We start from the raw sequence: 12,599 nt of genomic DNA, 5'->3' as shown, positions 1-12,599 counted from the left end.
GAGCTGAGGGAAGGGGATGTCACCACTTCCAGGGGGCCTCCCAAGGTAAGCACTGCACAGAGCTCTCCTCCCTGCCTCATATACCCAAACTCTTGATGCTGCTGGGGAGGGAGGGACACGGTGGCCCATGACTGCCCCAGCAACAGCTGGTGCAGCTGGGCTAGCGGCTGTCCGGGCTTCTCGGGTGGCCCCTGGACCAGCTGCACTGGCCACTGCAAAAGTCACAGAAAGTCATGGAATCCATGACTTCCATGACAAACTTGCAGCCTTACTTCAATTCTTTTGTAGCTTGGAGTTTTGATTTTAATCTTCATGCCAAAGATTACAAAATATGTCCCCATCTTGTAAGTCAGCCTGTCAGTGCCACTACTCCAAGTCAGAACATTCACCCTCTCTTAAACCAAGCTACGCTACACTAAAATGTCTCTGTCTGTCTGGGTAACAAAACTGGTGAAAGAACCTCATTTGCTTTTTTCAAGCACTGAACAACCGACTTACAAGATGGGGTTATTTTTTGTTATTTTTAGAGTTCTGGTTATTGAAGTACTTCCATATCAATAAATCTTGTCATAGACTCTTATTCCACCTCCTCCTCCCCACAAAAGAGAGAGAGGATGCCAGCTTCCTTCAATCCTATCTTGAGCAGTAGTTTTCTGTCTTGCTTAACCTTGTGACCAGAGACAGTCCCACATTTCTTTGTGGGTTCTAAGATGGTTAGGATAGAATAGACAAATTCACTTGTGAATTAATATGAATAAAAATCATTCATATATAAGAAGGTTTTAGATTTTCCAATGGCCAACTATATTCCCTGATTTTGGTAATTTGCTTTCTAATAGCTATGGCCAAAGGTTCAGGAGGCAGAGGAGACATCACAGGAGACAAAGTGTAGACCTGTCTTTTAAATTACTATTTTATTTTTTACCTTTTTACAATATTATGTATGCTTATTGCAAGCATATAAGATTATGTATTTGCTTATTATGGCATCTCTAAATTGGCTAACCCTACTGATCTGAGTGCTGATGCACTTCACTAGAAAGTCACCGAAGCTACTCAAGAAGAAATATACCAATTGCTAGGTAAATAAATCTTGGAATATTTGCGGCTCTTGGGAAGAGAAATGTCCCCTCAAATTATCTACTTGGTATCTTTCACTTTTTGAAACCAACTTGATCAGATTGTATAAAAGAGGGCATTAGGCTTCCTAAGCTCATAAAAAGTATTTAATCATTAGCTCTCAATCTACATTTAATGGAGATATTAGCATTATTTTGCATTTGCTGACCCAGCCTTCCTAATATTATCATGGCATTAAACATACTGTGCAGCAACTCTCCACTTTCATGAATCACATTAAATAACCTGGACATAGATGGGAATAATATTGCATCAGGCTATATAGAATGGATCTGATTTTGGTTTAGATATTTTATTTAGATAAGCAAAATGCACAAGTATAATAAACCACTTTCCAGTCAAACATTTCCTCAGGAATTTCTGTAAGGAGGGTTAACTGGTAAGTGAAAATCAAGGGTTTAATGGTCTCCAAGTACTCCTTGACATTCTTGTTATTTCAAGTCTAGGGTGACAAGGTATAAGTGGGTCATCAAGGGATTCTTTTAAAATTTTCCCTTTTTATTCATGAAACAGTATTACATGAATGTGCGCTCAAACACATGGATTTATTATGCTGCACCTTGAGGCATCTTTGAAGGACCTAAGTAAGTCAGTATTCTAAATTTTAATTCAGAGACAAGGCCATTACAGTGCACTAATCCTTCCTGAAGCTCTTCGAGATTTTAGCATGTGAGAGCCACTTTATTACTGCAAAATACTATTTTGTAAACCGAAGGATACAAGAACTCTCCAGCTCTATTAATAACTCCACTGGCAGTGGCTTTATCCCAAAACTTAGATGATTTTATGTCCTATGGGGTGTGTACAGCCTAAACACAATGTTCCAACAGGGAAAGACAATTTACCTCCCCCTTAATTCCCCCCCAATATGTTTCCTTGCTTGCATGGGTTGTATGCTTAATTCCCTGGTTCCTAGATTGCAACTTCAATACACTAGGTTGTAAAATATATAACAGCTTAATTGTCTCCTCTCTGCTCTTGCTTATTTAGAATGAAACTTGCCCTTTAACATTACAGTGGCTTCAAATCAAATTTAGCAGGTTAATCTACAGCAGCTTCTTCATTGCTCTTCGCCCCCGGAGGATCAAGATTATTAAAACCAAATAAACCCACTGGTTCCGGGGGGGGAGAATCCCGCAGGTGTCTTAATGGATGCTGCTGCAACAATCAATCTGCAATTCATGTGATGAGTTTCACCTGCCGCCACTTCTCACCAAACCCGTGGCAAGGGGGCTGTTTTTGCCCACGGTGGGGGATGCATCCCGGTAAATTAGTGCCAGGAAAGATGAGGAAGACTCTGGCAGTTTTTCCTGTGGTTGGCACCACCTACCCTCTTGGGAAAGACCAAGGCAAGGTGGAGCTTTTCTCTTTTCGGGATAGGGGAAGGTGCTAGGAGAGTGTCAAGTTTTGTGCCCCTGGGCTAGTCCCTATTAGCTGCACTTTGCTCCTTCTCCCGGTAGAACAACGTGACCTAAAGGTGGCAGGTAAGGGGGGCGGGCAGGGCTGCTTGGTCCCGTTATCTCCTCCCCTGCCACAAGCTGGGGAAGAACTGGACGAGGGGAGCGAAGAAGGAAAGAAGAGCCGCTTGTTCTGAGCCAGCTGCTACCCCTGGTCTCTTGGCAACGTAATTACCAGCGCAACCTGTGCTGCTGTGGTAGCTGGCGTGCTGCAGGAACGCCGAGGGGGGCACGGCTCTTCCAGCCCCAACCCCGACCCGACCTCCGCCACAGACCCCGCAGCTGCGGTGCCCGGAGCTGCACCTCCAGGGGAGCGTCCCGCGAAAGGCGCGCGGAGCTAGCAAGGGCGGCCGCGGAGAGAGCGCGCCCAGCCGTGCCCGCAAGGGAGAGGGCGGCGCCCCAGCCCAGCAATGCAGCGAGAGCAAACTTGACTCGAAGATGGGGAAGAACTGGAAGAGCCCGAGTGAGGTGGAGAAAGGCTGCTCGGAGCAGCCGGTGGAAGCGGGCAGGAGACGGAGCAGGAGCGCCAGCCGGGGGAAGTTTGCTGAGTCCTGGAAAAGGTTAAGCTCGAGGCAGGGTTCCACCAAGCGGGCTGGGCTCGCCTCCCAGCAGGCGCCGGTAAGTGCGCGAGGCTCCTTCCCTATTCGCCTCAAAGCACCTGGACTTGTTGGGGCCCCGCGCCGGGAATTCTCCCCCGCAGAGGACATGCTGGCGGGCCTCCCCCGGCACAGTTAGTAGCCTCTCTGCGGGGTAGGAGCGGGTTTTCCTTGTGGAAGCGGACTAGGGCAAAGCTGCTGAGGCGTGGCACCTGTCTGGTTACCCGGCCTCGTTGGAGAGCTGCTCACATGAGTGCTGGGTCCTGGCTCGCCGCAGCCCTGGGTGGGAAAGCCGGCAAGGGAGCGCGTCTCACTGTCACTGAGGGGGACGGGACTCCCGTGTGTTTTACAGGGAACGTTGTGGTTTGACTCTTGCAATGGGTAAACCCAGTGGCTTGTGAACCTTCCCGTGTGCATCCGCGGAAACCTCGCGGCTGGTGGGCCGTGCTCCTAGCCACACTGTGAAACCCCATCTCGTGGGTGTAAACTCCACTCCCGTCTCTCACTTGTTGCAATAGAAGCTTTCTGAATATTAATATCGGCCGTTCCTAGGGCAGTGTCTCGGTCGCTGGATTGTTGAAATGATCAGATGCCTCCACCAATTGATAAGGAAGAAAACTGTTGCATCTTAGGGGAAAAATGTATTATGTTCTGACTCTGACTGGGCAAGGAAACCTCCTGTTGCTTGTACCAGCCCGAATAACTGGGTGTGGGGATGGGGGGAGGTTTGTCACTTCTCCAGAGTCAAAATGCTTGCTCTGGTGTTGTTGATGATGGAACGAATTTATAGACATCTGAATAATCAAATAGAACCACCATAAACTATGCATCTCTTACCTACTGGCGTTTTCACATTACACTTAGAATTTCTATTTCATAATGTTCTGTATTTGCTGCAAGGACCATCGCAGCATCCCTCCTTTTATGATGGTTTTTCTTCTGACAGCCTATTAACACGCTTCTGAAAGTTTGTCCTTTTAAAATAATTTTAAATCCTCTTTAGAAGCAATGCATTATGAATATATGAACTGTTAAACCATATAAGGGAAAACTGCATTTAACCAGACACATTATTTTAAATATTAACTATTTTCCCAAATACGAGACTTTAATACAAATAGTGTTTTTGGTTTTTGGTTTGTTTTTAAACTTTTATTTCTTGCTTAATAACACTAGGAGGTTGCATTAGCACTTTGTAAAGTAGATTGACAGACATATGTATTTGTATATTCATAAATATATATCAATGTTAATTGGCCTGACAAAATGCACAAGAAAATTGAGGGGAAGGTATAAATCTCTCTGAGTTGTTACAAGTTTGCTCTCATTTTACTTTGCATACCATTGCTGTCTTCCTTTGCTTAGGAAAAATACCATATGTTCTTGGCAAAAACCTGTTGCTTCAGTTCTCAGGTTGTATATTTGATTTGGCAGAGTAAGACTGATTTATTTCAAATGTATGTGCAGATTTGTTAGCTGTCAAGTTGCAGGGAAAATATCCACAGGTTGAGTATCTATGGGGGAAGAACATAAGGGTGAAAAGACCTATGGTAGGAGGAGTGCTATGACAACCAGAAGACATGTGGAGAAGCAATAGTATTCTCCTCTATGGAGAAGAGAGAGTAAAATTCTAACCTGTGGGCGCGGGGAGGGTGGTTTTTTTAAGATGATATTGTGGTACTGCCTCAAACTATATTTTTTTCACAACAGAAATATTCTAATATCAATATTTTGCAGTCTTGTTTAAATTCTGCCTTGTAAAAATTTTACAAAATTTTTTATCTTATAACTAAGATTGTTTGTAACTTGAAGTTAATTCAAAGAATCAATGTCATAACACAGATTAAAACCATAGTACAGTGTTAGCTAATTTATGCACAATAACAAGAGGAAATTACCAATTTCCCCCTCCTCTTCGCTTCTCTTAAAAAGGTATTAAGGTGGCTTTACTTTCTACTTCCAAGGTAATACATCCACGCCATAGTTTCAGCTCCAGAAACTGTGGGGAGGGAAATGACCGTAAATGTGAGACTGATTCTATAAATCTTTGTTTATTGCTAAACACGAAACAAGCACGGTACATCAGTGGCTGTTTTTACAACACATCTCCCTATTATGTGATACTCTATATGCTAACATTCAGATAATCTCAGAAAATCTATTTGACAATGTTAAGCTTCTGCAGACTGTCTTTAGAGCAAGTAAGAGAAGGGTATGTTCTCAATTGTTTTGGAAACATTAGTCAATATGTGTTTTCGTTCTTTCTGTTATTTTAGATACATTGAATTGGAGCTGTTTGGGTTTTTGTGTTTCTTTAAACAGGGGCACAAACCAAAATCCTGTATTTTTCTCAAAGTTCGGATCCCTTATCAGACTGGAACTTTGACCTGAGCTCATCTATATTTCAAAACTTCTCCTCTCATCTCTGACTTTGTTCTCAACTGCCTTGGCTCTTGTGTTATCATATTTGTCAAACAAGTGTAATTCTAATATTCTGATTTGGTGTAAAAAAGACTGGGTGCAAAGCAGTGAAGATTCAACTCTAAAACTTTATCAGTAATCTGCTCCTTACTAAGGGTTTTTATGGTCCTAGATGCTACTATTCATATGTATAGTTACACTGCTGGAGGAACAAATAATGGAGAGCACATTTTATGTAGATTTTTTTTTAAAGGGTTAAATGATTCATTTATAATTTGGAAGGAAAATGTACTATACATTCTGTTGTGAGCATGAGATGCCTCAATCCTGACAATATTTAATGTAAAGGAAAAGCTTTAACTCCTGCCTTAATTGCTAAAAATTAGTTTTCTATGCTAAACCTACTGTTCAGCCCAAACACTTTTTTTAGATGTATGGTATTTGCTCTGGCCTCCTCACTTGCACCATATAAATAATGAACCCATTATGATTGATTTCCACAATCTTTAAGGTGGTCATTTCAAATATCTAGTAACTACTATAGGTAAGGAGTACAGCTTTGGCATCCTAATTTACATCAAGAAATATTGGCAAAAGGAGGAATGCTTCCATTAACCACTTGTACATTAAGTTGCTTGAAGTATTTTTCATGGGTATGCTCCTAAGAATAAATAGTTCTTTGTTTTTATTCTAATGGAAGGTGTCTTGGCTATTTGCCCAGAAATGTCAGAACATGCCTCTAACACTCTCTTAAGAAGAGAGAAGGTTCCATTGGATATCAGTGACAGGGGAGCAAGATATCTGCCACACCCATCAATTGCCTGCCTACTTACTGAGTAAAAACTTTCTGTTCTGGAATTCTGAGTTCACTGTTCATGAGTAGCACTCATAGAAAATGCTCCCAACATTGGTAAGCTTTTTGTTTTTGTTACACTTCTCTTTATCTACAGGTGCGGCCAAAGCTTAAAAGACCCAATCATTGACTTTCTGATTATGCTACAGGAAAAGTCAATTATAGCCAAGTTTTAGACATTTTACAAGATATATTTCCAGTTCCTTTACTGCCTGCTCTAAGGCTGAGACATGGAGGAAAACCACTCATTAAACTTGTGCTGAAGCTTCTGAGACATAATGATGATAAGTCTATAGTACAGTATCTTTAATGTTAAGCAGTCCATATCTTATTGCTGGAAATAGCTGAGAGAATAACTCAGCAGCATAGTTCAGTTACTGTCTGAGTCAATTGACTTCACTTCCCACCTTCCAGCAACAATAGACTCTATCTAGAAAATTTATCAACAACCCCGCCCCCCCAAATCTATGCAATGGTGCTGGGGTCATATAAGTGCTTATACCTGTCTGCTCTTTTTAGATCATGCATGTTACTCATAACTGCAGTTTCATATAGCTCCAGAATAGTTTTTGTAGAAGAAGGTTTGCCTAAAATAAGTTGTCATTCATTCTTGAGGATGAGGCGTTATTTTCTTTAGAAGCTTGTCTGAAAGATAATGTCTTCAGTGTATATACATTAGATCTGTTTTTAAAATCTTACAGTGTAGGCAGTTGCCTGACTGGGGTTTATTTGGGCTTCAGTGTCACACTGAAACCATCTTAAATAAAATTACAGATGAGGTTGCAACAATAGCCAATTCTATTATCTTAAAATTTTAGAAATTGATTACTTTCAGTAATGTTCTATAGTACATGGGCTAGCATTGCCACTTAGATGGGTTAGGCCTGCAGGCTTGAGTTCAACTAGTACCTTTTGACAACAAACCCTCTCTCAGAACTATTTCTCTTTCCAGTTTTTTTTTTTTTTTTTTGAGCCTCTGTTTTTTAAGCATTAGAATCTCCAGATATGACTCTATCCCCAGCCTCCCCACAACAACCTCCATCTCTCTGCCATAACATATTTTAAAGTAACTCTGCTTTTCAGAATATGCAGCCTCATGGTATAGATGACTTGTATAGTTTTGCTTAGGTCAGTAGTGTAGAAGATACTCTATGTGGATTTCTTTGCTCCTGTATCAATTGTCAAGTATGCATTCTTTACTGAAATGGCTTTGCCTGTCCCTCTCATTCTTTGTTCTGGAACAACCTTGGTACCCTTTAAGGTCTGCCTTCTTTGTCATCATTTCAGTATAACCCTTCGTCATGCCCAGCCAAGTCCAACTCCTCCTTTTGTTTTTTAAGCTTCTTCCCTGTGTGAGCTTGCTACATACCTTAATGGGAGAGGACACTGCTGTCCATGCCCCTTGTATCTAAGACCATAAGTGGGGTGGTGGTTAGGCTCCAGTAACACCTTATCTCTTGGCACCCTTCCTCAGAAGCTGAATTCATATCTCATTAGGGCCATCTAAGTGAAGGTACCCACATCAGAGTATCTTAAAAACAAGAATGATTAAAAATAGAAGTTGGTGGCTTTTTTGTGGATTTTTTGTTGTGTTTTGCGTAATATCACATCTAAATATTCTAGAAAGCCCAGTTAGGTAGGCTTCCTTATGTTGGTTACAGAGCGGGCGATGGGGAAAAAAAATTGTGCATCTCTACAGATTGGGCCTGTTCGGTGGGAATGATCACCCACTTGACCTGGTTATGTAGTCCCAGGTGTTATACTGCCTTATCAATCAGGGTGAAGTTGCATCAACAGGTCCACTAAGTGTTTGGACTGGAGCCTTGCCTGGAGAAAATAACACATCTTTGTTGCCCATACAAGGGTTATTGTCCCCTTATTGAGAGATTTCGAAGTCCAGCATATTAAAGTCAACTTTCAACCATGCTACTGTAGAGTCTCTTCACCAGTCAGTCAAGGTGACTTGCATAACTGATTCTTGGTTATAGGTGTTAAATCATGCTGTGTATTTTTCTATGTTTGCTGATCACATAGACCCTGGATTTTTTTTTCTCGTGACAAGGATGACAACAAGCAAAGCATTGATGGGTATTATGGATATTATCGCTCCAGTTTTCTTCATACAAGTATTGCATAATGCCTAAATAGAGTTGAAGCTCTCAAGTGTCTGCCTAAACTTAGATTCAGACATCTTGTTACAGCTGGCTGCGTTTTAACTGTATCTGAAGTCTCTAACCAGTCTCTTGGTTGCACGGCTGTAGAGTTCACTGACTAAGTATGAAATGTCAAATCATGGGACGTAAAAAGTAACAATTAGTAATTCTGTACCTAAGCTTTAATTTTATTAATCCTTGCCCTTTGGATAGCAACCTTAATCTTTTTTTTTTTTTTCCTTTGTGTAGGTGGAGTTTTGTCAAGGTTTGGTGTTTTTTGGTTTGGCCTATATTTATTTTGGTGTTTTGGCCCATTCACTCTTCCTTATAATCTAGTGTTGATTTGGGGGGAGTGGGGCATTGAGGTGGGAAAAACTTTCCTAATGTTTACTATTATAAGCTGTCAATAAGGCATAGACCACAGAAAAACACAAGCAGTATGATTTAAACAAAACTCAATATTGTAATCAAAACTGACTGTAGTAGAGATGACAAAATGTAGTCAATGTTTTAAAATAATAAATTTATGGGTGAGGTTTGAAGAATGTAATGGAGAGGCCACAGCTTAAATGTAGGAAACTTCAACTATCTTTTTCCTCTCAATATCCTTATCTAATTAGCTATAAATGAAATCCTGATCCTATGGAAATCAATGGGAATCTTGTCATTTTACCGTTAACTTAGTGGCGCTAGGATTTCATCCTGTATTAAACTCCTGTCATAAGGGGCTAGCTGTACCACTTATAACTAAAGTCAGTGTCCATAATAGGTGTATCCTATGTATTGTATAGTTTTAACCCATTGTGGGTTTTTGAGTGGGTTAGTTTTACAATAGAGAAGCTAAATAACTGTACGACCACTCACTTTTGATGTAAGACCTCTCTTTAAAGGTGATTTCTTTTGAACTGAAACTTAAGTAATAGATGTCTTCCCCCAGGCTATATAAAGTAGCATTAAGATGAAAAGAAAATATGAAAAAAATATAAGCACAAAGTATTTTTTTTTTTGGGTGGGGAACAAATCATTTTAAATTCTGAGCAGTTCTTTGGTCCTCCATTGGAATCTTCTCACAATCTCTCACTTACATTCAACACCTGCGAGTGACGGAGTGCATCTGTCAGGTAGCTCATGGCATAGCTAAGGTGTGGGCATATACGTCTGTGGTTTAAGGGATGAATAGGGTAGTTGAAGGTGTCATGCAGTGGATAGGATGTTGCACTAAAACTTGGGAATAGAACACTCACTTGGCAGACTTCCTTTAAGTCACTTCCACTCTTAGTGGCCTTAGGATCCTCACATGTAAAATAGGGATAATGATATTTGCTGCCTGTGTAAAGTGTTTTTCAGATCTATGAATGAGACCTGCTAGATAAGACAAAGGCATTGTAATATTTAATATACAATGTAAATGTGAGGAATTAACAGTAATTTTAAAGACTGCAATGTTTATTTTTTAATGCAAGAACAGTAGCGCTAACCTAGGTGTCAACCTGACAAAGGATTGATGTATTTAAATCAAAGTTTTCATCAAACATTTTGCAGAAACTCTTCATTCTGACTCTGTTTTCTGAAGGGATACCCCCTCACTCCAAATCTTCACACACGAGTTCAAATTTGTGGGATTTTTCCTGTTTTTGGACTTGTTTTCCAACTGGCAAAAGTTAGAACATGGTAACAGTTTGTGCCTGAAAGTAACATTTTTGCTCTTTAAAGTGAAACACTTTATGGGGGTGGGGGTGGAAATCTCCTGACTTTTTCCAGTGAGAACACATGAGTGGAGAAAGGGAGGGGAACTTTCCTATATTTTTGACAAGTCCCTTGTGAAATGAGAATTTCTATAGGGGGGAAAACTTTTTTTGAAAGAGAATTCTTGTGGGAAATCTGTTTTCCAGCCAGCTCTACCTAGGTATCTCCTTTAAGTTGAATTTGGACAATTATGTTCTGTTTGTTTATAGCTTCAACTGAACGTAATATGCTTCACTTCAATTCATATCCTAAACAGTTACTTGTTAGCAAGTGGTTTTAAGCAGAGTTTGTATTCCACTCCAGAGTTTGCTGACTTGAGTGATGGGTGGAGTAACTTCTGTGTACTCTACTATATATATAGTAACAAGTGCTTTAGGATCCTTTTGGCTGAAATGTTCTGTAAAATGTATAAGACATTATCAGTCTTAGGTTATGAACAGGTGTTTGAAATTAGAGTAGAATGTTACTTAACATATCAGAAATACATAGTACCACTTTTTCCTACATAGATATATTCAAAATTTGGGTCAAATACTCCTTCTCCATAACTATGAAGGACCTAGACCCAGCAGAACAGGGTGATCCAGAAGGGAGTGGGAAATGGATACACTAGTTTGGTGTGGTGAAAGCTCTTTTTGTACTGGTTTTCTGTGCTCAAGCAGTTTGGGGGAGTTGTGGAGGGATCCACTCCACAAACTGACATGTGGTGGAAGAGTTATTCCTGTTTCCTCCTTCAGTCTCAAGTTCCTGCAGAGAGCCCTTTGACTGCAGCCTGGACACTTGTCCTGTATGGTGGATGACACAGTATTTTTCCAAAACAGGATAGTGCAAAGCTTTTTTGTTTTGGATTCGTGTTTTTTCCCCATATTTATTCAGGATATTAGTACGCAATCTCTGATTACTTCACTTTCTGTATATTGAATAATCAGAAATGCAGTAAAGCCTCTACCAGCGAGACAGTTGGTTTTGACTAGGGAGGAAAAGTGAGAGCTAATCTATATAATATAGAAGACTTGTGAGGATCAGACACAGTTCCCACTTCATAAGATTAACTTTTTGATTTTGAAATGCTTAGCCTTGCTGTCTAGAATATTTATTGCTTTGTCATACTCTTAATTCTTTTTATTGGTAGTGACTCTATTGCTGAAAGTGGAAGCAATCCCTTGCAGAGGGAGCCAAAGGTACTGATAAGTAGGTTGAACTTTGTAGACTACTTTTCTTGTCATTCATTGTCCTTTTTAATTTAGATCTCTCTTTTAAAAAATGTTCTGTTTATTAAAACTGTACATTTAATCACTTGGTACATGATGATGATTTTCTGAATGCTTTCTTATATTTACTTGAAGATTTAAAAACAAACCTTGTTTCACTAAAACCTATTTTTTGTTGTTGTTCGTATCCTGTTTGAACTCCATCTAGTAGCAATTATCTAAAGTTCTGAGAGGTTTTGAAACTTTTTTTTGTGGATGGGAGGGGAATGGGATTTGGTGAGCAGTACAGACTTGACATTTTAGGCACTCTTACCTAAATTTCTTATAACATGCAGTGTTTAATGTTGCAATATATAAATTTTTGTCTTGAAATAGATGGAGAATAGTTTTCCTTTAATATCTTATTTGTATGGATTGGTAACAAAGCACAAAGTGGTGCTTGTTGGTATTTAATCATTAACATTGACCTGCTGTTCCTCAACATAGAGCACTAAAATTTTGTTAAACGTATTACACTTGGAGGAGAGGAAGATGATGGGGAACAGTCAACATGGATTCACCAAGGACAAGTTATGTCTGACCAATCTGATTGCCTTCTGTGATGAGAACTGGATATGGGGAAAGCAGTGGTTGTGAGATACCTTAACTTTAGCAAAGCTTTCAATATGGTCTCTCATCCAGTCCATAGTTCTTTGACTTGCTGGATGGACTGTAAGGTGGATAGAAAGCTGGCTAGATTGTCAGGCTCAATGGATAGTGATCAATGCGCTCGATGTCTAGTTGGCAGCTGATATCAAACAGAATGCCCAGGAGTGGTCCTGGGGCCACTTTTGTTCAACACCTTCATTAATGATCTGGATGAAGGGATGGATTGCACCTTTGAAAAGTTCATGGATGACACTAAAATGGAGGGGGAGGTAGATATGCTGGAGGGTAGGAATGGGGAGTGACATAAACAAATTGGAGGATTGGGCTAAAAGAAATCTGATGTGCAAAAAGGACAAGTGCAGAGTCCTGCACTT

At 40.3% G+C, this 12,599-nt stretch overlaps 1 protein-coding gene across 4 annotated transcripts in view; it reads left to right on the top strand.

The window, feature by feature from the left end:
- Nucleotides 1–2,920: 2,920 nt before the first annotated feature.
- The window catches only part of TRPM3 (transient receptor potential cation channel subfamily M member 3), a 597,865-nt gene continuing 588,186 nt past the window's right edge, over nucleotides 2,921–12,599 (top strand). For all 4 annotated transcript variants that reach the window (XM_032798185.2, XM_032798181.2, XM_032798183.2 and 1 more), the window contains exon 1: nucleotides 2,921–3,215. In XM_032798185.2, the coding sequence (XP_032654076.1) occupies nucleotides 3,036–3,215 (180 nt within the window). In that variant the 5' untranslated portion in view covers nucleotides 2,921–3,035. The remainder of the gene's footprint in view (nucleotides 3,216–12,599) is intronic.

This window comes from Chelonoidis abingdonii, chromosome 6, assembly GCF_003597395.2.
Source record: "Chelonoidis abingdonii isolate Lonesome George chromosome 6, CheloAbing_2.0, whole genome shotgun sequence".
In the NCBI taxonomy this organism is placed as follows: Eukaryota; Metazoa; Chordata; order Testudines; family Testudinidae; genus Chelonoidis; species Chelonoidis abingdonii.
This window is presented reverse-complemented; position numbering and strand designations above follow the sequence as displayed.